This window comes from Odontesthes bonariensis, chromosome 18 (assembly GCF_027942865.1).
Source record: "Odontesthes bonariensis isolate fOdoBon6 chromosome 18, fOdoBon6.hap1, whole genome shotgun sequence".
NCBI lineage: Eukaryota > Metazoa > Chordata > Actinopteri > Atheriniformes > Atherinopsidae > Odontesthes > Odontesthes bonariensis.
In genome coordinates, this window is record NC_134523.1 from 33,053,078 (window position 1) to 33,080,825 (window position 27,748).

Consider the following 27,748-nt stretch of genomic DNA (forward strand, 5'->3'; position numbering starts at 1 on the left):
ACCACCATTATTATAGCTAGTACTAGCAAAGTTAACTAAACAAATACACTGACAAAATTGACTGCCCATCTTATAAAAGTATGACATATTTATTATGTTCTGTATGATTTAACTTATTTGGGGGAGTTATCTAACATTAAAAACATGTACCCAGTTGACAAAGATGATAGTCAATTTTCCTGTTATTAAAATGATAGTGGTGGTGCCGTCGCAGTGCAGGAAAGTTTCCGCACGCCGTAAAGTAGCGACAGCTGTGATGCAGTGTTTGGAGTCAGGCCAGGGTGGCCAATAGGAAAACCAGCATCAATTCTTATAGGTATACTTGCACAAAGTCAGGGATTTTGTAGGATTATAGTCAGGTGTATGATGAACCAATTATACCAAACAGGTGCTAATGGTCATCAATGTCACACGTAGGTTGAAACACAGTCATGAACTGAAACAGAAACAGCTGTGTAGGAGGCTTAAAACTGGGTGAGGAACAGCCAAACTCTGCTACAAAGGTTAGGTTGTGAAAGACAGTTTCATGTCATGGCAAGATTGAGCACAGCAACAAGACACAAGGTACTTCTACTGCATCAGCAAGGTCTCTCCTAGACAAAGATTTCAAAGCAGACTGGGGTTTCAAGATGTGCCGTTCAAGCTCTTTTGAAGAAGCACAAAGAAACGGGCAACGTTGAGGATCGTAGACGCAGTGGTCATCCAAGGAAACATAGTGCAGCAGATTGAAGACACATCAAGCTTATTACCCTACGAAATCGGAAGATGTCCAGCAGTGCCATCAGCTCAGAACTGGCAGAAACCAGTGGGACCCAGGTGCACCCATCTACTGTCCGGAGAAGTCTGGCCGGAAGTGGTCTTCATGGAAGAGTTGCGTGGAAACAAGGCCAAGCGACTCAAGTATGCACGAAAACATAGGAACTGGGGTGCAGAAAAATGGCAGCCGGAGCTCTGGACTGATGAGTCAAAATTTGAAATATTTGACTGTAGCAGAAGGCAGTTTGTTCGTCAAAGGGCTGGAGAGCGGTACAATAATGAGTGTCTGCAGGCAACAGTGAAGCATGGTGGAGGTTCCTTGAACGTTTGGGGCTGCATTTCTGCAAATGGAGTTGGAGATTTGGTGAGGATTAATGGTGTTCTCAATGCTGAGAAATACAGGCAGATACTTATCCATCATGCAATACCATCAGGGAGGCGTATGATTAGGGATGGGAATTGATAAGATTTTTACTATTCCAATTCCATTTTCGATTCTGCTTAACGATTCGGTTCTTTATCGGTTCCCTTATCGATTCTCATTTGGAGAAAAAAGACAACAAACCGGTCGATTAGCACCAACTTTGTTAGTTTAGAAGTAACACGAGTCATGACCTTACAAACCCAACAACGGTGAGGTCCACATTGGTCTATCATGGCCTGGGTAATTTAACTCTTCCTGCTCTGGTGAAAGGAGAAGCTGGAGGTAGAGGTGAACTGGGGGTAGTACCACCAGCCTCTGGCTCTGAGCCAGTCAGGCTCTGTCTCTCATGATTTCATCTAAATGTAATGCCTGAGAAGGCATTCATTTAACCTTAACCGTTACTAACAGCAGCTTTTACAATGAGGCAAATGGTCCTAACATGATAGGCAGTGTTTGTTAGTTAGTTACTTACCTGCAGTGTTAGCCGAGGACATGCTAACATTGCTAACGTTGCTGGGTTCAGATTCACCAACGTTAGTCCGGAGCAGATCGAAAACGCGACATTCATTCATAGTTATTGCATGTTGGTAGTATTTCCTCCCTTTGGTGAAATATTCACTTTGCAAGTTGTCCTGTTGTCGTCTTTTTTAGGGATGTGGAACCAAACTTTCGAGCGTTTGTACCGCTTGGGCGCCATGTTTACTGTTGGCTGCTGGCTGCGCTGGACTCGCCACGCAACGCTGCGTGGTGACGTCATTCGCGCCCACTGGAATCGATAAGGGAATCGTTTGCAAAATCGCCAAACGATTCCAAGGAATTGAAACACTGGGAACCGGTTCTCAACAAGAACCGGTTTTCGATTCCCATCCCTACGTATGATTGGCCCCAAATTTATTCTGCAGCAGGATAATGACCCCAAACATACAGCCAAAGTCATCAAGAACTATCTTCACCGTAAAGAAGAACAAGAAGTACTGGAAGTGATGGTATGGCCCCCACAGAGCCCTGATCTCAACATCGAGTGTGTCTAGGATTCCATTAAGAGAGAGAAGGATGTGAGTAGGCCTACATCCACAGAAGATCTGTGGTTCGTTCTCCAAGATGTTTGGAACAACCTACCAGCCGAGTTCCTTCAAAAACTGTGTGCTAGTGGACTTAGTAGAATTGATGCTGTTTTGAAGGCAAAGGGTGGTCACACCAAATATTGATTTGATTCAGATTTCTCTTTTGTTCATTCACTGCATTTTGTTGATTGATGAAAACTAAATGATTAACATACACTTCCATTTTTGAAAGCATTCTTTGTTTACAGCATTTTTTCACACCTGCCTAAAACTTTTGCACAGCACTGTATATAGTATATTCTTTTTTTTAATTAAGTGTATCTGTACCCGTGTATGGAGGAATTGAATAATAAATTACTTAATATTCGTTTAATTAAAAAAGAAAATTGAAAAAACTTCAAATAAGGGAGCATGAGGCAAAAATCAACTTTCAGAAATGGTAAGAAGAATGTGTAATCTTAAACCACTCAATATTTTTGGTTTAATGACACATCATTAGCTAGGAAACCTTTTAAAAATGTGCTTTGTATGTATGAATTGGACTAATTTAGGATTTAATTAATTGGATTTGATTGGATTCTGATTGGATTACACTGAATTAGATTCTAATTGGCTTGAATTGGATTATATGTTTGAAGTGCCTTGAGATGACTGTTTGGCAACATATAAATATAACTGAATTGAATTTAAAACACAGAACCTTAAATAATTGAATGATGCATCACAGAAAATAAAGAAGCCATCCTAAAGCAGCAGTATGATGTACAAATAATTATTTCTCCTTGACTCTATGCTTCGTAAAGGTGATAATTGAGTGTTGGACTAAACATCCAGCAGAAGTGGATAGATGCAGGATTGCCATTAAAGGTCTTGTACAGTTGCACATTTTCAAGTAAACCCAACATTATATCTTCAACTCAGCTGAAATTAAAAAAAGCATAGCAGATTTTCAGGATAAATAAATTAATAAATAAATAAAGTACACAATGTGTTTCTCTTGTGTTCAAGAGTTCAAAAATTTTCAAAACTGGGCTGCCACAGATTTTTCACCAGATTTACCTCTGACTCGTCTATCTGATCTTTCTTGAACAGTTTCTGCTGTCATGTCTCTCTCTCCAGATTAATGTCACTAACTGGATACAAGTATCTGTTGGTTATTCACTCTGTTCTGCTCACCTGGTTGAACAGAAAGTGACGGTTTCACGCTATGGCTTCTTTCTCTTAAATCTTTCATGACTTTGCAGGAAGGTAAGATCAAAGAGACATCAAAGCATGAAACCTTTACAAGGGATGAACAATATGAATTTCTGTCATTTTTACCTGTAAATGAATTCAACAGGTCTTCTGATATACTGTTCTTGCAGTTAGTATACAGTAAAACCACAATGTTAATAGTAGCGTTTTAAAAGTACATGGTGTCTTACTATAATGCTCAATATTGGATATTTTAATACAACTAAATGTTAGATGATGATATTAATGAATTCATATTCTTCTTTCGCCACAGCGAGTCGATCTCGCGTCATCGTTTTGGCCCGTTTTACACCGGATGCCCTTCCTGATGCGACCCTCGCCATTTAGTGGGACCGGCACTAGAAATACACTGGCTCGTGTTCCCCAGTGGCTGGGCGTTCACATGATGCATATTATTGAATTCTTCTTCTTCTTTCGGCCTCTCCCTTTATCGGGGGTTGCCACAGCAAGACAATCTGATTTGGCCAGATGCTCTTCCTTCCTCATCATTTATCCGGGCCTGGAACCGACACTAAAAATACAGGCTGGCTTGTGCTTCCCAGTGGCTGGGCACTGCTAGGGACCAAATAACCCAGTGGTTCTCAATTTCTGTCATAGCTCCTCAGCTATTGTGTGAGGTTTTTTTGCACTTTAAGATGTGGTGGGCAACTTTGTACGAGGCTAACAGTGCTTTTTTTATTAACTGATGCTCACAAACATCCGGCCTGTTGGCGATACTCGTCGAGTTTTCCATGAAAAAAGTCCAGTGGCTTATTGGCATAACTACACTGCAAAAAATAGGGATCTTCAAACAAGATAAAAAACACTAAAACTAAGGGAAAATGTACTCAAAACAAGTGAAAAAATCTGCCCATGCAGCAAGATAATTTGACTTGGCAAGAATTCTTAAATTAAGATTGTAGGAGTCTTGTTTCTAGATTTAACAAAGGCAGTTTTGTGAACAAACATTTGTCATATGCTTAAAATCCAAGGAATAAAGTGTGTTTTCAGATATTTTCTGTGTGACTCTTGAATCAAGCATGTTGAGTTTGTTATTGAATCTTAAAACAAGATTTATTTTGATGAGACTTTGGAGGAGAAACGTAATACATCTTATTTTAAGTGTTAATTGTCTCATTTTATGATTCCCTGCCTGTTTGAGACAAAAAAAGTAAAGTTTTGCTTGATATAAGATTATACTGATAAGTTGAAGACTTAAAATAAGGAATTCATTCTTAAAACAAGAAAAAATATCTAGCACTTCTAAATGTAAGGTTGTTTTTCTTGGTAAGAACCAAATAATTTGCAGTGTAGGGTGTAAGGTCTCCAGGTGCCGTCTTTTGGTTTCATGTGGTCTGCTGCAAGAGTTTTTAGGCATAAAACACACAAAGGTTTTTCCTAATTTTCAGACTGTATTCACGGTAAACCCAAGGACTATGTAGGCTTCGTGGTATTATCTGGTCTTATTGTGTTTATGCTGGTTAACGTCACTTGCCTCTGACGCATCTTCCACTTTTCTTTTCATTCCTGTCACAAACTCCTCCATCTCTCCTCCATCTCTCCTCCATCTCTCCTCCATCTCTCCTTCATCTCTCCTTCATCTCTCCTCCTCCCTCAGCTCTGCACACCGGTGTATCTATCTTCCACTGGGTTGGACAGGCAGCCTGTTGATTAGTTTCAGCTTGTCCTTGTGACCAAAGCTGTTGCACCATTCACCTTTGTAGATGCATTTGCATTTCTTTTGTTTTTGCATGAGAGACTGCTGCCATCAGACAGTGCTGTTGCCATGGGGATCTGTTGAAGCTACTTCATCTTTCATTGGTTTTAATGTTGTGGCTGATTGATGTACAATATATTGCAGAGATATGTAAAATCCCTAATGGAATATTGATGGGTAAGGAGGATAATGACACATTTAAAGATCCTCCGAACACACAAAGCAACTTTTTAAAGCTCTGATCACCCCCACCTCCAAATGCATTGTGATGCATTGCAAACATCTTATATCTCTAAATCTTTCCTTTTTAATCCATTTTGATATGCAAGCCTCCTGCTTTTCTACAAATTTGAATTTATTTCTCATAAGTTTTGAGTCACATTCTTTAAGTGGAAACTAAATATCTCATCTGATGATACTAGCATGATGTTGGTGAAACACTGAAAATAAATTTTAGATATCATGAATTTATTTTCTTTTGTTTGAATGTTTTCTTATCGGATTTTGTATTTCATTCATCAGGTATTCATTGTATCATTTATTTTTCTGCACTGGATTATGAAATGTATTCAAAAGTTTCAAAATTTTTTGCAAAATTGATCACACAAGTGCATCCAGTCTGTGATAACACATACAACACCTACAGGAAGCTGAAGACAGGCAGGTGAAGAAAACTGTGACTTTGTTATAAATAAAGAAAAACACTGCAAAGGCAGGAAGAGCAAAGTATTAAACTGAAAACTAACAATGAACTAAACTCAAGATAAATGACTGACTGACAGGAGGAGGTATGACAATGATCTGGAACCAAACCAAGAAAAAATATGAATAATATACACTGAGGGAGATGATTTCAAACAAGGAGCCGGGAAAGTAATCAGTAACTGAAAACCATGTGCGAAACAGGAAGTTAACAGACCAGAAAACAAGTTACAGCCTTCTCCTCTAAATAAAACAGGATGCAAGGTAACTAAACGGAGAGAAGTAAACTGATGAGAAAAAAAGAAAAAAAATTAACAAGGGAAAACTAAGAAACCAAACAAACAAATATAAAACCAAACAAAAACTCATAAACCATTACAACAGCACAACACTAACACGAATGCCATTGAGGTAATTATGCTCAGCACTGTGTTGTGAAAAAACAACACACACCAGCAAATCCAGCAAACAATCAGTGGGGTTACATGGCACTGAAAGGATCGGATTAATGGCTAAATTATAATAAGACAGAGTTATTAAATTCATGTATACACCTTAGTTTGACTAAAAATTGGATCGGATCGGGTTACTCGCAGTCGGATTAAGACCCCGAGATAAGTGGGTTGAAAGTCACTCTAAACCTGCTCGTAGACGCTGAAGCACGTGGTGAATCAGACTTTGCGTTCTGCGCATGCTCCAGATGTTTTCCCGGGGTCGTGACCCGGAAGTCAAAGGAGACGATATTCCTGTTGTTGTCGCCGTCAGAAAGAAAGAAACAACGCGATGGAGAATGCTCCGTTGGGCATCGAGTTTGTGCAACAAGCAGCTCATCACAGACCAAATGTAGAGGGACGTAGCTTCATCTGGCTCTGCGTTCTCCATCTTTCTCCAATGCCTGAGTTTGTTGGTGGTGGTGAAGAGGTCAACAGGAAGTGGCTCTATTAGCAACAGCTGGAATGGGTACAGCGCCACCTATCATACCGGGGTATGACACGCTTTGTGTCAATGATTCCATTTACTCACTGCCATATATCCAAGGAGAATTACCCTTGCTCAAATTAGGAGCATAATACAACTAGCTCATCATGTAGACCCACTGAGTATTATTCCATCGATCCAATAGTTTCAATTAAGGAAATCTATCCATAGTCTGTATCCTCTTCATTACCAATCATGGTGTTGTGACCCACAAGTGGGTCGCAGGAGATTTTATGTGGGTCACCAAATAAAATGAAGTGCCAAATTGAAGATGGGTTCTTGATAAATTGTTTAAGCCAATTTATTTTGAAAGTATTATTTAAAGTGTAAAAGTCTAAAAAGTTAAGGCTACCATTATCAGAGGAGTTCATTATTACTGTTTTTTTTTAATAGATTGGTTTTTGTTCCTCCATATGAAGTTAATAACATCTTTTGAGACCTTTTAGTTAACATCGAGAGATAAAACAACATGTAAGACGGGATATTCGCATCAAATATTCTTTAATAGCAGCGCTCATATTTTGAAAACATGTAAACCGTAGTCTTTCCGGTTTAAAGCACGGACCACCACCAGTCCATTCAGCGACGATTCACGTCGCCTGAGGGTACCTACCTTTTCCGTTTTGGTTAATGTCGTTGTCGTTTCTCTTTTGCCGTTGTGATTTGCACTTCAGGGCCACCGTAGTAGGGTCCTGGTGAGAGTGTATGTTCTGAGAAATTAAATCCATGCTTTTCCCCTTGAGAAGAAGTCTTTACAGACTGAGCTGTTCACTGATGAATGGCTTCTAACATGGTCATATCTGGCAGATATCTTTTATCTCTCAACGAGCTGAGTTTGAAACTGCAAGACAGCATGATGATGTTTTTGCAAACATAAAAGTTTTGCAAACTCTCACTTTCCTAAAAGTCTCTGAAGCCAAAGCCATGCCACTACATGTTCCCCTCTGTGTTACAGCCAGGAGAGGAAACATCTGGCTGGACTTATAAAGACACACCTCATTGATAACTTTGATCACTATTACTCTAAGGGCAGATATGACATTTTGTGTGACAAAAGTTGGATTCAAAATGCCTTTGAATTTGGAAGCCCAGAATCCGTGCTTGTGCTAGGACTAGCTGCTGCTGAAGGAACTGAGCCGTTATAAATGAGCAGTGCTTATTCCTTTTACAATCACATACAAGTGTTAGGTGGATTTTCAGTTCTCACTAAAATAAAGACAAAATTCAGGAATAGACTGAATGCTGCACCTCATATGCATGTTGCACTATCTTCATGTACGCCGAAATCGAATGAAATCATGAAAAACAAGCAGGCCCATCTCTCACATTAGCAAGGTAGACTGACTTGATGTGGTTAAAAGATTTTGGCTGTGTTCGAAACCGCCTACTACATACTACATACTTGCAAACGGCATACTCATTCGATCAGACAGCATGCAGAGCGTTTACACACAGTGCACTTTGTTCCTGCCCGAGCCGAAATCAGCCGGCCTGAAGCTGATTTCGGCTCGGGCTATAAACTCTGTAAATATATAACTTTAGCAACATTTGAAACATTTTCAGGTGAGAAAGTAGTCGTTTAGATCCCCAACGTGTTGAAAACCTGTTTACAATTTTGTTCCCATGAATTCGGCACTGCTAAAGCTAGCCGCAATGAGTAACGCACTTCCGGTTATTTTCACAAAATAAAATACCTGTATATATATATATAAAGGTGTACTGTACTTTTCAAAGAATCTTTCAATAAAAAAAATGTTTTGATAGCACTAAATGTTCATGTTGCTGTGATAGTTGCTGTGAATGAAAGGCTTGCATTCAGTCTGTCTGTTTGTTTTTATTGATGACAGGGAGAAAAACAAAGTATTAACTGTCTTATTTTGGATTTACTTTGTTTCATTTAGTATAAATTGTGTAAATTGTACTGATGAGAATATAAAAACAATAAGATGCCCTGTCCAGGGTATCCCCAGGTTTGACCACATGAAATTTAAGACCTTTTTAAGACTTTTTAAGACCACAAAAAATGAAAATTAAGACTGGGGTCGCGACCCTGGGGGGTTCGATCCCCTTTAGGACACAAAACACCACGTACACAAATCAGTTTAAAATATGTTATTTCACAGGTCATGCAGAGCAGTCACTGTACATATTGTGGATAGGTCAAGTAATTGAAAACACATATGCTTAAAGTGTACTTTTGACTACTGTACTTAGTACAAAGTACAATATTTTCGGCGATTTAAAATGCGCTTCATTGCATTGTCATGCGTTTTGTCCCGAATAAATACCGCTAACGAGAGAAGTTGTCCTCCTGTGATTCACCGATTCATACGAGTTTTACAAAGCTGCCGTCAACATTCACCACTGACCTCTCATGTCACAGAAATAAGCCACGCTAAGCACGCTGTAGCACACCAAAATACATCGCCATTTTCTTTGTAACATAAAGCACTGTTGTCATCTTAGCATTAGTCGGAACTGCTTCAGAACAGCTACGTAAAGCTACTGTTGTGATCGATAACAAAATGGCATTCCATGTTCATTGCTACTGCTCGCAAATATATCTGCTATGGCCAAGTTCAGCAAAGAAGGGTTGACGTTCTTGAGCTAGCTTAGCATGTTTTGCGCTCCTCATGTCCAGGGCAAGGTGACCTAATGTTGTAAGTTTGAATTGTTTACGACAGCACTTACATCTCGCCTCCACGTCAGTCTCCGGGGCCGCGAGCAACCAGCTGCTGTATTTTGGATCACTTAGCCATTGCGGGTTGAATTTGCACTTTCCCATCTTCGAAACAACTGACCACCAACTGCCGGGCGGGTTGGCTCACGCGCGCTGTCACTGTCACTGTCATTGTACTCACGAACTGTCAGGCTAGCCGAGACCTGTGTGCTCATGCTTCATATTCACGTTCGCGCGCTCTGTTATTCATGTTTGACGTTCATGGGGCTGTGGTTCGTTCACGTTTTCTGCGTTGCTCGTAATTCGCTACAGATCGGTTGAGGGGGAAAAATAGACCAGAGAAATTTAAGACCTATGTATGACATTTTAGACCCGTGACACACATTTAAGACCTTTTTAAGGCCTAAAATCGGGGGAATTTTTTTTAAGACTTTTTTAAGACTTTTAAGACCCCGCGGCTACCCTGCCTGTCAACTCTTCTGAGATGCATTTAGTGTATTTCACCTCGCTGCGTTTTATTTAAGTAAAATTGAACAGATGGAAAAAGTCAAAGTCAACTTTATTGTCAAATCTGTATACACAGGATTGAAATTACGTTTCTCTCAGACTCAATAGTGCAGCGGTAACATTTAACTTAACACTTTAATACACAGCAAAAATAAACTATAGTAACCAGTAAACAGAGTGACAGTACAATGTGGATATATATATCTACAAAGTCTCTGACATTGACATCAGAAGTAAAGTGGCATATGCAGAAGTAAGTAAAATAAATATGTTTATTTGCAAATATATATGTGCAAAGTAAATGTAAAGGTCCTTGATGTATTGTTACGACTAAAATTATGGTATGCAGTGGATTTGGAGTAGTGCAAATATAACAGAAGTGCAAATTGAATGTTCAGATTTGTACAGAGATGTGTGCAAAACACAGTTCTTAATGAGTTCAGTGTTGAATTTGTGAGTTATGTAGAATAAATATTCTTTGCTGGATTTGCATGTGTTGCTTCTTCCCAACGCAGTGCTGAGCATAGTCAGTTGCATATTAACACAATGACATTTGTGTTGTAATGGTTTATGAGTTTTATATTTGTTTTCTCCAGCTAAATTCTTTCCCATCAGTTTACTTCTCTCCGTTTAGTTACCTTGCATCCTGTTTTATTTACAAGAGAAGGCTCTAACGTGTGCTCTGGTCTGTTAACACATTGAATACCGGCGGTTTTTACAGAATTATGTCGTAGAATCCCAGCGTTCTAAACCATTTTTTTGACGTTTTTTGTACAGTCACAGCATATTATGTGATAGGGCCACTGAAACATGTTATGGCTCGTTTGAAAGCTGAGACTTTAAACTCTTTGTGGGTCAAAACTGCGTGTCTCTAGGTGCCGCCATTAGCGAGCTATCCTTAGCTAAACCAAGGCGGGTATCCACCAAAATCAACAACAAACTGAGATATCGGGGCTTTTGTGAAACGTGCGCTCTTTCAGCCTGTCGCACTTTAGATACTTACATATCCGGGTCAGAGGATTTGCGTCGCGTCGCATGTGGCAAAGCTAACCTGTTCATAAGACCGCCTCCTTAGACTTGTCGCGTGTCTTCTTCTCCTTCTTGTTGTTTGTTTATGTTACTTTACCGTCACCCTCTGGAAACCGACACGTGCGATTGGACAAAATGCGGAAATGCACAACAATCAATGCAGCGTTATCAAAATTGTTCTTGAGTTGACACAAAGCCATTGGCTTAATGATCAAAATGTCCAGATGATGACACCAGTTTTTGACTGCCATCTATGTCAGTTCTGTTCATCACATAATTACAAAAATCACACAGAATGTGCATTAGAATGTATAGATTCAGAATCCATAAAAAAAACGTAAAAACGTATTTTTACCATGTGGGAGCCAACGCATGGGCAGTAAAAACGTAGGAAAGGGGAAAGAGGGAGAGCAAAAAAAAGAAGGAGAAACGAGACAGAGATAGAAAGAAATGATCGGAGACGACAATGAAAAACAAGACGAAACCAAACAACTAGTCTCTCCATCTGTAGAAAACCAAACAGAAAACATCTTACGGCCTCTGTGGGGAAACCGGCGGAAAACCTTCAGGAGCACCTGCAAGTCGACAAACAGAGAGAAAAGACAAAACAACAACAAAAAAAGCACAAGCAGCAACAATATCAGCAGTTAATACATATAATGTAACTGTGGACACGGATGGTTTGAAACCACTGGGCGACATAATGTATAATAAGCAGCGATCAGAACAGGCAGAGAGGGCCCCATGAGCCAGAAATGAAATACAAAATCTGATAAGAAAACATTCACATAAGTAAATAAATGCATGTTATTTAACATTTATTTTCAGTGTTTCACCAAAATCATGCTAGAATCATTACAAGAAGTGCATTATGTGCACACAACGAACCAATGCAGGACAACCTTGGGTAGTCCACAAACAGCCAGCTCTGCTCTGAATGAGGTATTTAGTTTCCAATTAAAGCACGTGACTCAAAACTATAAAGAAAAACAGGAGGCTTACATATCAAAATGGATTCAGCTATTTGTAAGTAGATTCTGAACAATATTAACATTTCATTTGCGTCAGAATTTCTAATATGAGCTCTGTTTTAGTTATTTTTTGGTCTCCCTAACTCTTAAGAAATATATCAGGTTAGCTTGTGAGCACATCACTATGTTCAGCAGCTCATATCTAACTTATCCTTTATACTATTTGGAGACAGGCATGTTATGTAGCATTTACACTGAGAGTTGTTTAATGGTCTGTATTAGTGGCGCCGATTTACGTTTCTGCTGGCGGGGGCTCACCGTGATTGCATGACCCGCACACACGCTCTCTTTCAAAACACACACAGTCTACACACCGGTGATGCATACGAGAAGTTAATGTCAATGTAACCTAACACAAAAGGCTCAGATGAAGATAAAGGAAAAACAAAATCCACAATGCAACAGTGCAAAGCTCACAAAACACTTAGTAGTCTATCCATGGGTATTTACCTTTCCTTACCTGCTACTGTCCTCAGTTCTTGACACCGTAGAGTTCTCGCTGGAAGACGGTGTCGAGTCGGTGGATATTTTTGGTATTTTTGTGGCAAATTTGTCCATTTTGTTGGCTACATCAACCACTATGCTAGTTTAACAGCAAGTTGCCGTCCAGCCTTTTTGGCTGTTTATCTGACATCACAACGTAATGCGTTAATAGGTAGCGGAGTGCTCATTAGCAAATCAATGACAAGTATAGGATGCCTGGTACACGTGGGAATCTCTGTGGTTGCTCCGGCCCCGAAGCAACCACGGTGTATAGCGCCTTTTAAAGGGATAGTTCGCCTCCTTTGACATGAAGCTGTAAGACATCCCATACTACCAATGTCGTTTATGAACATCTTCTTGCCCCCCGCTGCGTCCTGTGAGCCGAGTTCCAGCCTCGTTTTGGTGTTGACGAAGGTAGTCCGGCTAGTTGGCTGGGGTCACAAAAGAAAAGCGTTTTGCTTCTCAAAACAATATGCGTTCAAAAGATTAATACATTTGCATCACAAAATCGTTGTCCAGGAAAAAGTCAGACCTCACAATCGCTTGGCGCTATTTTCTCTCCCTTCGTATCACTGCCTGCTGCCGCCTGCCGACAGCCGTGCCAGTTTCACGGTGAAGACCGCGCAGACCGAAGCGCAGACCGAGCAGTAAACTCTCAATACAACAAAATTTGTTGAAAGAAGCTAAAAGCTATTTACAGATGAGGTATTATTTTCATTTTAAATCTTAACTGGAATGCTTGTAAAAGATGCCAAAAACTGTTTTTTTAAACAACAAAATAAGTTCTCTACAAATGCTAGTACCAACCAGGTCTAAATTGTGTTTGCTTAAGGAAAATGGTATCCATCAGTGGATATTTATGAGAAGCACTATGTTAAGCCACCTCTATTAAATCACCACTTTAACGTTTGAGTATCCCCATGATCCAGAGAACTGCATTGTTGGGGGCGTTAGCCCCTGGTAGGGTCTCCCATGGCAAATTGATCTCAGGGGAGTGCTGAGGTAAAGAGTGATTCAAAGATCTTGATAGATTGGCACCAGTTAGATTGGCAAGGCAGACTGCCGGACAGACCTGGTAACATCTGGTGGAGGGCCCTGTCCATGACATTTTCAACTTGCACCTCCATTGGAATTTTTTCACAGGTATGGGACATGGAATCTGGAATCGGAATAGATCCTGTTCAGGACCTCTTGCAGATGACGCATCTTTTATTACTTCTGTTATTAGTTCTAGAGAACTGAATTGATCCAGTAGTCTAGAGCTCTCACTTGCAAATCTTTTTCACCAACCTTATCACTATCACGTCATAGTTCCTAACTTTGCTTGTATGGTCAAATTCTTCATGTCGGTGCGCCCCAGCTAGAGTGTGCATGTTAAAATGGGAGTCTTTGCTCTAAAAGGAGCGAGTAATCCACCACCACTTATTAGGGCATGACATTCTGTTTTTGTATTGGAAACACCTCCAATAAAATGTATTTGGGGTTGCAAGGGCAAGTAAACCTTTTTCAGCTTCCCTATAGACACAACAATCTTGGATTGTAGATGACTCACCTTCATCTCCTTCTCTGGAACCTCAGAAAACCTATGGGAATTCAACCAATCGAAGGTACTTTAGTGGAATTATCTTGATCCATGCTTGATCCAGATGAAAGCTCTCCCTTGAACAATTATAAACTATGCAGGGATATGATGGCTGCAAAGCTAATCTAGAGATACCCAAGATTAAGAATTAATGACTGGAAATGATCATGCCATGTCCACTTTAAACACTGTTAAACATAAGGGTTGCTGTTGTCAATACTCACAAAACAATCCTCAAACTCCAACAGAAGTACCAAAAATGGATGTAAGACAGACTAACAGCTAAAAAATGTTAACATATTGACTCTCCTTAATCAACAAAAAAAATGTTTTCTTCTTTTTTTTTCTTTTGACATTGCAGGGTCAATTTTGACAACCAAATGCTAACTTAACTTTAAAAAAAAGGCGGCAGAGTTTTGCACATCTATCACTGATGGTAGTAATTCTCATAGGAATGAATGGACTTTTTGTTGATCCACAGACGTACGAACATGTGAGTGGAAACAAGGGGTCATGGCTTTGCGTAATACGTCATGCGTTGTGTGTTCTATGGTTGCATTTACCTCATTTTAACAGCTGGTTACACTGTCCTGATTCATAAAGCATTTGAACTGAAAGAGGCTTAACTTTACAGTATACTTGCTGTATATATATATATGCATAGTACAATCTCGGTGCACCTTACAGCACTTTGTATGTAACAGTACATCCACAGCAATCAAAATAGTAATGTGTTTCCCCTCATCGGTTTCATCATGTTTTGGAGAAAGAGCTGTTTTTTTGTTCTGTTTTGGAGAACAATAGACATCCTCTCCACAGCATCCTGCAGGACAGAGGAGCAGCTGCAGTGAGAGGCTGCAGGACTGAGAGCTTCAGGAGGTCCTTTGTCCCCATAGCCAGAAGGCTTTTTAACAGGGACTGCTGAGTTCTTCTCAAAATGATTGATTTGTTTTATTTATTTAGTCATTTATTATTATTATTAATATTATTATTATTATTATTTTTAGTTAGTAGTAGTATTTTTATTAGAATTGGTATTATTATCGTTGTTAATATACAATCCTTGTTAATGATTGTATAACATTGTTATTAATATTTTTTTTCGAGCTACTTGACTAATTTGAATTTCCCCCATTGGGGGATGAATAAAGTCTTTTTCTATTCTATTCTTCTAAATTAGTCTTCACAGATAGCAACAGAATTTATATTGAGCTTAATTTTGTGTAGTTAATGTTGATGTGCACACATGGGCCTAATTTTCATGATTTTGAATGATTCAATGTTTGGAAACTGTTCAGTCTTTATAATAAGAGAATAATGCCAAGCATCACACACAAACTATCCCTTCAGCTTCATATTTGTAAAGTGAATAGTTTCATATGTTGTTTTAGATAAATATTAATCCCTAAATGTATGCCTCACTGAGAGGAGAAGAAGGTGCTGTGTAGTTGCTTAAAAGCATTCAAAGAGATTTTGGGAAAGACGATGGCAGGTTGTGCTTAAGGAATTATTGCTCCACTTACTTTACAAACTGAAAATCTCGTTAAGTGTGACGCTGAACGATTAGTCGAGAGGGACCAAAGTGGAAACAGAATCAACTCACAAAGAGAATGTGAGGAGTCTTTAGCTTTTTTTTGCCATCATTAATTCAATATTGAAACAGCTCGAAGGGAAGCTCCGAGTCACTGATCAAAAAAAGCTGACACATGAACAGTTGCCCTGTTTTCTCTCCAAACACTTTTCCATTTTACCTCTTATATTGAGGTCTTATTTGAAGTAAGCCATGTATTTGGGCCATCAAAATAAAATAAAGCCGGCTTTGATTTATGGTACCCTTTGAGATTTATTAGGTTCTGGATTTCACATGCTAAACTCTTGGCTCTGCTTGTAAACTCAGAGACAACCAGAGTTGAGATAATATTAAGGTAATATTGTAATTAAACACTAGATGTCACATCTATTGATCTCACTTTATAACTGTTAATTATGTTATGTTAATTATTACACTTTTGGCAAACATGAGTAGACCGCCCAAGTGCCATCAGCCCATGCTGTATGTGGGCCGGATGAACATGTCAGGTGTGGGCCGGATATGGGCCAAAAGAGTTTTGCTATCTGAGAAGAGTGGGGTGCTGCCACACCCAGACCCAATGCTTTATAACAAAGCTTTTGATCACACGTCTTTACCAAATGGACCAATTTTCAGGCCTCTGTGATTAGATGTCTTGGAGGAGTTTGTTGAAATATCATGTTTGTAACACCAAAATGACCTCTCTGAACCAAAATGACCAACTTCCTGTTGGGTTAGGGACATTGCTCCAAGGATTTTTTGTCTGTCTTAATGTATTTAAGTGATTGCCAAGTTTCGTGAAAATCCAGGTGCTGTAATTACAGCCACAAAAAGGTGGCGCTGTGGAGTCATTTTTCCCTAAAAATTTACGAGACCCAGAAGTACATAATTTTATGCATTTCCTTGGAGGCATAGGCATTTCATAAGTTTTTGAGCATGTTCAGGCCCCCAAACAAACAAAAAAACGAAAAAAGAAGAATAAACCCTATGGATACAATAGGTCTTCAGTGCTCAGGCCTAGGTAAAGAACAGAAACAGCGTTTGTGATTTTCCTCGTTCCTGAGTGGTTCTTAGTTTCTGCATAATCAACTTGCTCAACGTTAGAAATTCGTGATATGACTTGATGTGTGATTTATCCATATGACTTACAAGATTCCAGTAAAAAAAAATTGCATTGTCTGATCAGTGTACTAGTTTTACACAAATGTTGTTGTTGCATGCATTATACATTATATGTCCTGGTTAAAAGTCCAATATGCTGAATGTTGTGATTTTTAGCAGCACAAATGGCAAATTACAGTCAGATGAATACTTTCCACCAAGCCACAAACTGTGGCAACCACAAAAAAATGCAAAAGACCCACTCAAGAGCCAGTATTTGTTGGTTTTTTTTTTTTTCCTCTTGGACAGCTGCTAACTAATTCTGATGAAAACATGTATCAGTGACATGAGTCTTAAATGTAATAGTGATTTCACAACCGGCAATAACTGCTACAGATCTTATGAGCACAGTCAAGAAATATGTAATGTCACTATTATCCTTATGCAGTGACTCCTCCAAAGAAATTATGTGTGGGTTGAACGACACAAATATGGACTATGCACCTTGCCTTGACCAGCAGTCTTTACCTTGGGGAAACCAATTTCCTCTTCCTCAACCCTCTTGCAGCAGCAGCAACAACACAAAGCCTGTACAAGATTCCTTCGTAAGTCGAACAAAGCATAGTGAGCGTGAAGGTGAGTATTTTTTAAAGTGAGACAACAATGTGCTAGCGAAAGTGCTAACTCTAAAGGAGCAATAAAGGTAGCACCCAGTATTTTATGCTAAAACTGAGGCGGTATACTTGAAGTTTACTTTTCATATACTATATTTTTTTACAATTAATAATAGCATAGTCAAGTATACTTGGCTTATACTGAAAAGTATAAAGAAAAGTCCAAGACTAAGTACATTAATACTAAGACTTATACTTTTACTTTAATACTAAAGTTTATACTTGTACTTTAGTATACTTTTTACTTCTTTCTGCCACAAAGTACTAATACTTAGTTTAACTTGATCAAAGTACAGAATAAGGTTAAGTCGTTGACTCAGCAAAGAAGAACTTGATTTCATAGCGGCTCTTTGTTTTTGAAATGCACATCTTTACTGATTTAAGCAGGTATTTGTAAATACACTGTATGGTATCTTTTAAAATGTAATATAAATATATCAAACTTGTACTGGACACTGGATAGTGTAGTGGTAAGATTGCCACCTTTCATGTAAGTTGCTTTGGATAAAAGCATCTGCCGAATGCATAAACAAGAACAGTATGCTACAAGTAATATGCTAAGCAAACTTACAAGTGTACTTAATTTATAACAATTAGTAAAGTAGTGTTTTTTTAGTTTTAGTAATTCTAAGTTCATAAAAGTATACTTAAAGTATACTTCAATAAACTAAAATGTGGACTGGAAGTGTATACCTAGTACACTAGTAGTATATAGATGAGTGTACTTGTTGTATACTTGAAAGTGTACTTTTGTAAACTTAAAATGACCTTATAATGTATACTTTAATACACTTAAAAATGTTCCAATTTAGTCCGAAGAAATATTAAATTAGAATACTTTCTAGTAAACTACGAGTACATGGTCCGTAGTATACATGCTATTCTTATACTCAAGCATACTTAATAAAATTAACTTCAAGTATACTACTTTTTGCTAAGGGTAAGACTGATACTAATGTTTCGTTAGTTTTTTTTCCAAGCAGCACCCTGTAGTTAATTAAGTGTGTTAGATATCGCTCAATGCTTCCATGCTCTTGCTGATATAAGATCAATGGGATGACCAACAAATGTTTTGTTGCATTTTTACTGTGCTGAAAACCCCTTCCTTGGCAACAACTGAGATGCACATTTCAAGCAGCTGCCTGTGTGGACGATCTCATCTGTCAGCATGGGAGCAGAAATGAAAATCTTAATAGTCCACCCCAAACACGCTATGCCATGTTCTCAGCAAGGAGTTGGCATAAAACCTCTCAGTGTAGATTTTTACCCAGATATCATCCACATATGTCCAATGGCTTGTTGCTTTTACCTTGTTTGAGCTCTTCTTTTCACTTCCTCCATCATGTGATTAGCCATGATGCGGGACACTGGTAGAGCTGTAACAAAATCCGGGTTATCCGGTTTTCAACCCGGATGGTGGCATGCATTTGATCCACCTTAAAAAAAAAATTTAAAAAAAGATTAAACCGGAATATATATATATATATCCCTCTTTAGTTGCCTACTAGGCTACAGTCTTTCTCGAGCATGGTGTTCAGTCACGAACACACAGTCACAGACACACACTGAGTGAAACGAAACCTAACTCCCGCCCCGTTTGTCACGAGCCGGTTAAAGCTATGGTAGGTAATCCTAGAGAGCTAGCAAGAGAGCTAGCAAGATTCGAAAGTGTCCCCTCCTCTAAGCTCCACCCCCCCCTCCCCATTCCGTCAGTGCTTCATCCAAAGCCGGTAGAACCGCGTGCGCACATGGAGCAGGGAGCCGGCAGAGGGGGGCGTAGGCAGAAAGCAGAGGCATCTGATTGTTTTTTGTAGGCGACCAATCCGAGATCAGCGGGACGCTGATCTCGGATTGGTCAGCTTTTTCTCAGTCCTGCAGCTGCCACAGAGGTCTGATTATTTTCGTCCCTTTTTCTAAATACATCTTGTATAGATTTCTCTCAGGATAGACGGACCATTTCACCCAGTATTACAAAATGTGTTTCTGAACAGGATTACCAACCATGTCTTTAAGTGAGCCATGCCCCCTACTGATCCGTCCTGACTCGATCCGTCCGGACGGGACGAATCCCCGCTGACTCGTAACTGCTCGAACGGCTCACTCTGCTCGCGCTCGGCTCTATCTCTCTGCTCGCTCGCAACTCTTAGTTGTATAAATGAGCCACACCACCACTTATGTTCCAACTTCGTAGCGTTGCATTTTTTTCTCTAGTTAAGCCAGCGCCACTTCATGACGGATCATTGCTCGGTCAGACCGTATTGAGTTGTTTCTGTGTGGAAGCGGGTGCCTGAGTCTGGCGAATCATGCCGGCTCTGGGTGACTCACGGCCAGCCGAGTCACGCGGCAGAATCGAAACTTAAAAAGATCCGAGTTGGCAGGGATTCGCTACTTGCCCGTCTGACCCGCTGAGTCACCCAGAGCCAGCGATTCAGCGGTCAGACGGGCAAGTAGCGGATCCATGCCAACTCGGATCTTTTTAAGTTTCGATTCTGCCGGCAGCAAGGATTGTCGACTCGTCAACCCATCTGACTGCTGAAGCCTCTGTGCCTCGCTACAGGCTCGGTTAGCGTGGCTTCATGCATCTTGTACAGTCGTTGAAAAATAATACTTTAGTGATATAGGGAGGGCAAGATCATTCCATGTTGTTTACTTGTAGGTCTAAACTCAGCATTGTCTCACCTAATGCTACCACATTTGTCGCTGTGTAAATGCACACACTAGCTGTTGTGTCTGGCTTTCAGATAAAATGGCATTGAATTATTACTTGACAAAAATAAATGAATGAACTTGTAGCCGTAGGCTGCTCTTTGATTTATCAAAATGAATTGATAAATGGGACAAAAAAAAAGGCGAGGCGTATAGCCACTAAACGGCAGAAAGGTTTTTTTTTTTTTTTTTTTTTTTTTTAAAAAGAAGTGACTCAAGTGATTCAAGTGATCCGTATAACTCGAATCCCCTCCTCGAAATGATCCGATCAGCCCGGATCGCCCAAAAGATTCGAGTTAAGCATCTCTAGACACTGGAGAACCAATGGCGCAGCTGCAGTCACTGTATATGTTTTCAGCTGCGTTTGAATAAAGCTCCAAATCTGAAGCTTGAGTTTCAAAACTTAATCCCATTTTAACTCTGATTCTATCTGATTTTATCTATTGTTCTTATTTCTTTCTTTTTTGTTTAAAACTTCAATCATGCTTTTTATTTCTACTGTTTGAATGTCTCTATAAAGCACTTTGAATCGCCCTGTAGTTGAATTGTGCTATACACATAAACTTGCCTTGCCTTGCCGTGTAGAGCATTTCCCACCAGAGACGCTTAGAATGTGGCAATGTTGTAGGTGATTGAGCTGATGCTAATGATAATGGGTCTGAGTGGAGATACCTTTCTTTTGTATCTTATCCAAACTTTCCTTTTGATAGAGCTAACCCTAACCCTATAATTGGAGATGGCTCCGATGACCCTGAAACATTCCTTAGTTATTCTGCCATAGACCTCAACTGCTGAGGGACATCCCATGAGGCACCTTTTCTCACTCTGCACTCTATACGCTCGATGTACAAATGACGTTATTTTGTTATTAAATTGTGTGTTTCTCTTTCACAACAGGTGTCTCTGGCCTGGTGTTATGGTGCTGGTTGACCGCTTCTTCCTGTCCTCCCAACCTCCAATCAATGGAGGCTGATGGCAGCCCTTCCTGAGTCCTGAGTTTCCTCCCGATAGAAGGGACTTTTCCTCTGCTCTGTTGCTCTTTTCAGGATGAGGGATTCAATCAGGAGAAGTTTTGATGCAATCTGTTTCCTTTGCAAAGCAACTTTTCTTTTTTAAATGGCATTATATGACTTGGACTTATTTGGGTTTTAATTAATTAGATTGCAATAAAATGGATTAGGGTTGGCCTGAATTGAACGGTATCTTTAAAGTGCCTTGAGATGACATTCTGATTTGGTCTTACAAAACTGAAATAAATTTTGACTTTCTTCTAATAACTGCTTATTTGGTCCCTCTTCAGAGCCTCGTAGGGGGTGTAATTACTTAGCAACCCAGCAGCTCTGTGTTGCTTTCCCTCTGTCAGCTAGTAGAGAGCTATGAGCCTCCATGAGAGTATATAAAAATAAGAATGGGTTTTGACAGCATCAGACTTTGTAATTAATTCAACTGCAAAATCAAATTATTAATGGATCCAATTTGTGAAATGATTTTCTGATTAATGAGGACTACAGACCCTTGTACTCTAGTAATTTTGGTGGGACACAAGATAAAGTGATCCCCACCTCTGCTGTAGTTAGGCAGTTTGGATAAGACATGAAGGCATACAACATCTGATTTCAATTCAGTTTTATTTATATAGCACCAAATCCTAACAAATGTCATCTCAGGGCACTTCAAAGACAAAGTCCATTGGAATACAATCTTAATCCAATCAAATCCAATTTGTTACCTTACAAATTAGTCCAATTCATAAATACAGAGCCAATTAAAAGAAAATAGCCTAGCTAAGGAGACCAACTTCACTTCAATACAATCTCCAATACTAAGCATGCATAAGGTGACTATGGAAAGAAAAATCTCCCTTTTAACAGGAAGAAACCTCTGGCAGAACCAGACTCAGGAAGGGTGGCCATCCGCCTCCACCAGCTGGGGTTTGAGAAGACAGAAAGGGGGGACAACAAAGACCGTAACACCAGACCAAGGATACCAGGGAAAATGCTCATTTACATATTAAGACTTATGCAGTATAATACAAATCAAAAGATAATTCCATATTTTGTTCCTCGTGATTGAGTAATTCCATATTTTCTTCCTGAACTTGACCTGCAAAAAATTTGACACTAATTAGAACATTAATGACAACAACGTTTATGAGGCATGTTTTACAGGTTTTTAGGTTATACAATAGAATAGAAAATACTTTTTAAAACAAATTCATCTAATTTTCATCTCTAATTTGTACCAAATCACATAAATTATATGGACATTACAAACCTGTAAGATAATGATGGCAAAGATGATTAATAGATACCAAACACTGAGGTTCTGAATTGTTTACATTCTGACAATGTGTAATAGAGAACATCTCATTTGTGATTTTGTGTTTTTGGAGACCTCCAGTGATTGCAGGACTTCATATACCCGTGAATATTGACCTACAAACATTAAGCACCAGTTGACAGATGTGTTTTACTCTCTTCCTCAGGTTAAAGGTGCCGAAGCCTCAAGGTCAGACATTCTAAGGTCAGGAAGCCCAAAGTCTACAATAAAGCATATATGGACAGAAAACAGTAAAGAGATGTCCATCAGTAGGCTGCTGTCACAGACTCTGCATGGCAAAGAGAACAACACAGCCTTGGACCTTCGTTATGACACTCCTGAGCCCTATTCGGAACAGGACCTGTGGGATTGGCTGAGGAACTCCACGGACCTGCAGGACTCACGGCCACGAGCTAAACGGCGGCCCATGGTTAAGACGGGAAAGTTTAAGAAGATGTTCGGCTGGGGGGATTTCCACTCCAACATAAAGACAGTCAAACTCAACCTGTTGATCAATGGCAAAATTGTGGATCATGGCAATGGCACCTTCAGTGTATACTTCCGCCACAACTCCACAGGGCAGGGCAATGTGTCCGTTAGCCTGGTTCCTCCTACCAAGATAGTGGAGTTTGATGTGGCAGCGCAGCAGTCGGTCATTGATGCAAAGGACTCAAAGTCTTTCAACTGCCGTATAGAGTTTGAGAAAGTGGAAAAGGGTGCAAAGAACACACTCTGCAACTTTGACCCATCGAAGACCTGCTACCAGGAGCAAACCCAGAGCCACGTCTCCTGGCTCTGCTCTAAACCTTTTAAAGTGATCTGCATCTTCATTTCCTTCTACAGCACCGACTACAAACTGGTGCAGAAAGTGTGCCCAGACTACAACTACCATAGTGACACTCCCTATTTCCCATCTGGCTGATGTTCCTGCATTGCATATATACCACAGCAGTTAAGGGAAATGCAGTCTGGAGGTTCCATCACTGAGAAATGTGTTTATTAGCCATAATGTCCCTCAACAAAACAGCCATCTCAAATGTTTTTTGATTAATCAATGTTCCGAATTTACTTTGAGTTCTTTCTAACTGTTAGAAATGGTATATAATACTGTAAGGTGTTTCAAATTAACCTGGAAATACTATGTAATAACAATGATTGTTTTCCATTAAAGTTTTTAATTAAGTTTGTGAACCACTGAACCATGTTTAGTTCTTAGGGGCTTATTAGTCTGTTACGTGACTGTTAAACTTTGTTTTATGTTTTATTTATCACTTCCGTTCCTGTGACATTTTGCTAATTGTGTTTTCACTTAGCATTTTTCTGCATTAACTCTTTGGACAACAAAATATGGACTGATTGCCTCTGCTGTGCTATTTATGCTCTACTCTTTTTCTCGCATAACTAGAAAACAAAATGAAACCCTAACTTGAAAATAATATCAGAAATGATCCTCAGATGTTTTTTTCCAAAACACCTACAAAAGCAACTGACAAAGACAGTGAAGATTCAAATGTGAGTTTGCAGCTGTTAGAAATCTGAGATTGTCTTACCTACATAGTGGTGAACTGGGACTGAGGAGGTGTTTCCCTGTCAGTATAGTCTGAAAATGTGTACTGTAACACTGTCAATCCTCAGTTGTCTGTATTTTATTTAGTGAAGGCCAACATTGAGTTGGCTGGGTGATTGGTACATGACTGGGCTTACTGAATGTCTGACTGCCTAACTGATTGATCAGTGGGTGGTTTGTGGGGATGAGCTTGCTTATTTAATTTAATATATCAAATGTCAAGTATTGAATTAGATATCTTAGAGTCTAATTTGTATGAATGGTTTGTACTGTACATAGTTTATCCCAATTATGCTGCTTCTGTAAAAGTTCCCTATGAGCTGTGTGTTTAACTCCCTCCCTTCCTGCTTCTGTTCCTCTAACAAACAAATTGATGTTGCTGCCCTTAATGTGCATTTCATGAAAACAGCAATCATGTACAGAAGTTGTAAAAACTTACAAAATATAAACTAAATTATTCTCTGAAATATTTCTTTCCTGGGGGATGGAAGGTTGGAGCTATGAATTAAAGAAATCTGTAAATTTTATCAATTGGTCGTTAGTGCATGTGCGTTCTTCTTTTGAGTGTTATTGTAATAATTAGTCAGTGATTATTTGTAGAAGGTTTTTTATGTATCACAACTCCTGGTAACTGTTTGAAGGAGAATTGTGTCTATGTGTAATAATGCACCCATTTGCAACAGACTAGTCTGAAGAGGAGAGAAAACATGACAAATGAGCAGAATATGGGGAAAAAAAAGTTTATTGTTATTTGTTTGTTATTTTGTTTGTTTTTTCTACACAAAGTGATAAAGCTTGATTTAGAAAAGACTTAACAAAAAACACCCCAGGCAGACAAGATGATTCATCTTTTTTAGTTTTGTTTTCAAACTCAAAGAAATTAAAACTAATTTCCTTGTTTTCATCTCTGGTGCACAGCAACAATAATATTGTTTAGATTTGTGCACAGACCCACAAACACACTCGCATTTTAGTTCCGACAAAGTGGAAGTGGATTCAGAAAAAGGTGCTGTAGTCGGGAAAACTGTGTCACATGGACAGTGTATAACTGCTGTCTGTTTGAATTATTTCAAATCTTTTTCTAATCCACTGAGAAAACACTGAATTACTTTGGATTTTGCACAATGCTACACATTCTGTCAAGTTAAAAAAGAAAAGGAAAACTCTAAAACATACCCACAAACATGGGCAACCCATAAAGATGTACTATTTGATCATTTATTATTAAATATAACTTTGCAATTGTCAAGTCACGTCAAAGATTTGTGATCATTGTGCAAGCTGTTTGCTTACGTTCGTTTTCTCCAGGAGCCAAGCAGATTACCGTACAATGCAATTTGTATCAGTAACTAAATGCAACACCATTAAAAAAAATTTAAATAGAAAACAACTGTAGCTTAAAGACAGTGTTTAGCACTGTCCTCTGTTACCTGTTCCTACTTAATTAACTTTCAGTTCAATAAAGATTTGGTCCTTTTTACATACTTTTAACAAGGTATCTATTTAACAAGTAACAAACTAAATCACAGCTGTAATGATAGCATTCTGTGTCACCAGTGAGGAGGTCCTATGCAAAAAGTTATTTATGAGGCCAATAAAAGTGAAGATTCTGTATTGTATTTTCTTTTATTATCATTAACAATTTCTACAAGGTTGAAAAATAACTTGAAATTCAATTTGATTTCAAATTAATTTTTCATTATAAATATGAAATGGTGTTCATAATGAAAATAGAGCTACTAAAATAAACCATTGTTTTTACTAAACCTTTCCTTAAAATTACGATTTTTTTCCAAAATTTCATTGAAGACTTCTAACAACAGTTTAAATCTTAAGTTAGTATATAGCCTGTATAGTTAGTACTGGTACTATCCATATGTTCATAATCACACTAAATTAAACCAAATACTAGAAGCCCTTGCTTTACAATAGTTTTTAGGATGTTTAGAAAAGTTTTTATAAACTAAATAAATGAAAAATCAATTGACAGTACGGCCATGTTGTTTGTAAAATTCCTAATATTTAATGTGTCGCAATGTTGATTGCTGTTTGACAATTGATGTTAAATATCTAAATGTCTCTACACCTGAAATTTATCATGAACTGTTTTCTCTAAACTACAGAATGAATCTACAATTTCCCACATCACAATTGTGCAATGCTTTGCAAAATATTTTCATGAACAAACTGAGTGAACTGCCTAAAACCAGACCTATTTAATAGAATATAAATGAGTGTTTTCTTGAAGCAACAAAAATGCTTAATTTGTTTAATGACAAATTACGTAGCTTCAATCTTTCACATACAACATGTGTGTAATGTACAAACAGCATTTATATGAACTGTCTGTGGGAAATGCCGAAATTTTGTCCAGAGTAAAAGAAGAACACATAAGCTCTCTGCCTGATTATAATTACTTCTGGAGCACCCTCTGATCCAGCACCATGTGTGATCATGCAGATCCGAATAATCAAATGTGCCAGAAAGTTGGACACAGGGAGGCACTCTCGTATTATAGTCCCTGGGGGATGTGGAGACTGGAATGCAAGACTGATAGCGTCTGTTCCGGGACACAGTGGCACCTGCCATCGAATCCTTCAACTAATCAGTTCGAATCAGCAGTCAGATTTGAAATAAATTAGAGTCTCTGGGGGAGGGAAATCGCTGCCTTTTTCTTGCTCATAATTTTTCAGTAATGAAAACAAACGCCAGGTTTGCATGTTTATTGCTGGCCCATGGAGGGCTTTTATAGATGTCCTCATTAATGACCCACAATCAAAATTTTGCCCTAAATGTTCACTTTAAAGTGCCAATTGGGGATTGTGCTAACAACTCTAAGTGTAATGAATATAATTTTTTCTTACCTTTATAACACTGACATTAAAGAAATGGTTTAATTTGATCTGAGGATCCATGGAACATTGTACATTATACTGAACACACACAAGATTACAAGATAAAAAAACAAAGAACTAAGGCTTTTGGAAGAAAAATTAGTGCATTTCACCTACTTAAATAATCTAAGAATTATTTTTCTCAATATAAAAAATAAAAGGAAGGGTTTTGTTATATACCACACATAATTGCTTTAAAAGATTGAGAGAATATGATGAAATCTCTGTTCCCAAGGAATAAGGCCAAAAACCTATGGTTATTATGTTTTACCTCAAAGCCCTCAAGCAATACTAGAATAAAAACAGAAACTGTTACTGCTCTCGCTGAAATCCCTGAAGTCTCAGTTTCTCATTCACTCAAACACCCATACAAACCTTCAACAAATGTGCAGCACTATTTTATCAAGATAATCACAAACCATTGAGCATGTTCGGGGGCAATCTGGGGTTCACTTTTGTACCAAGGACCCCAAACACAAAGGGGCCTTAAAACCTTATAGTTGGAGGACGGCCACTTAACTGTCTAAGCCACTCCCTCCCCAAGATAAACAACACCCAAATATAATTTCATTCATGAAGTAGAATTTTTGTTTTAGCATGTTTTTTTGGCTTCTGGTTCGAGATTCTGCCTTCAACTCTCTGCTCTCGTATTTTTTGTCATTCATTTACAAAAACAAAGATGGTATTAAAAAACAAATTCTTTACCAACTGAGCTAAAGTCAAGGTTTTTA

General features: G+C 38.8%; 1 protein-coding gene across 1 annotated transcript in view; it reads left to right on the forward strand.

Moving 5' to 3' along the window:
* Positions 1-24,650, forward strand: part of nxph1 (neurexophilin 1) — a 50,098-nt gene extending 25,448 nt beyond the window's left edge. Inside the window, exon 2 of the mRNA XM_075449528.1 lies at positions 22,723-24,650. Coding sequence (XP_075305643.1) covers positions 22,723-23,478 — 756 coding nt within the window. The 3' untranslated portion in view covers positions 23,479-24,650. The remainder of the gene's footprint in view (positions 1-22,722) is intronic.
* The last annotated feature ends 3,098 nt before the right edge of the window (positions 24,651-27,748 follow it).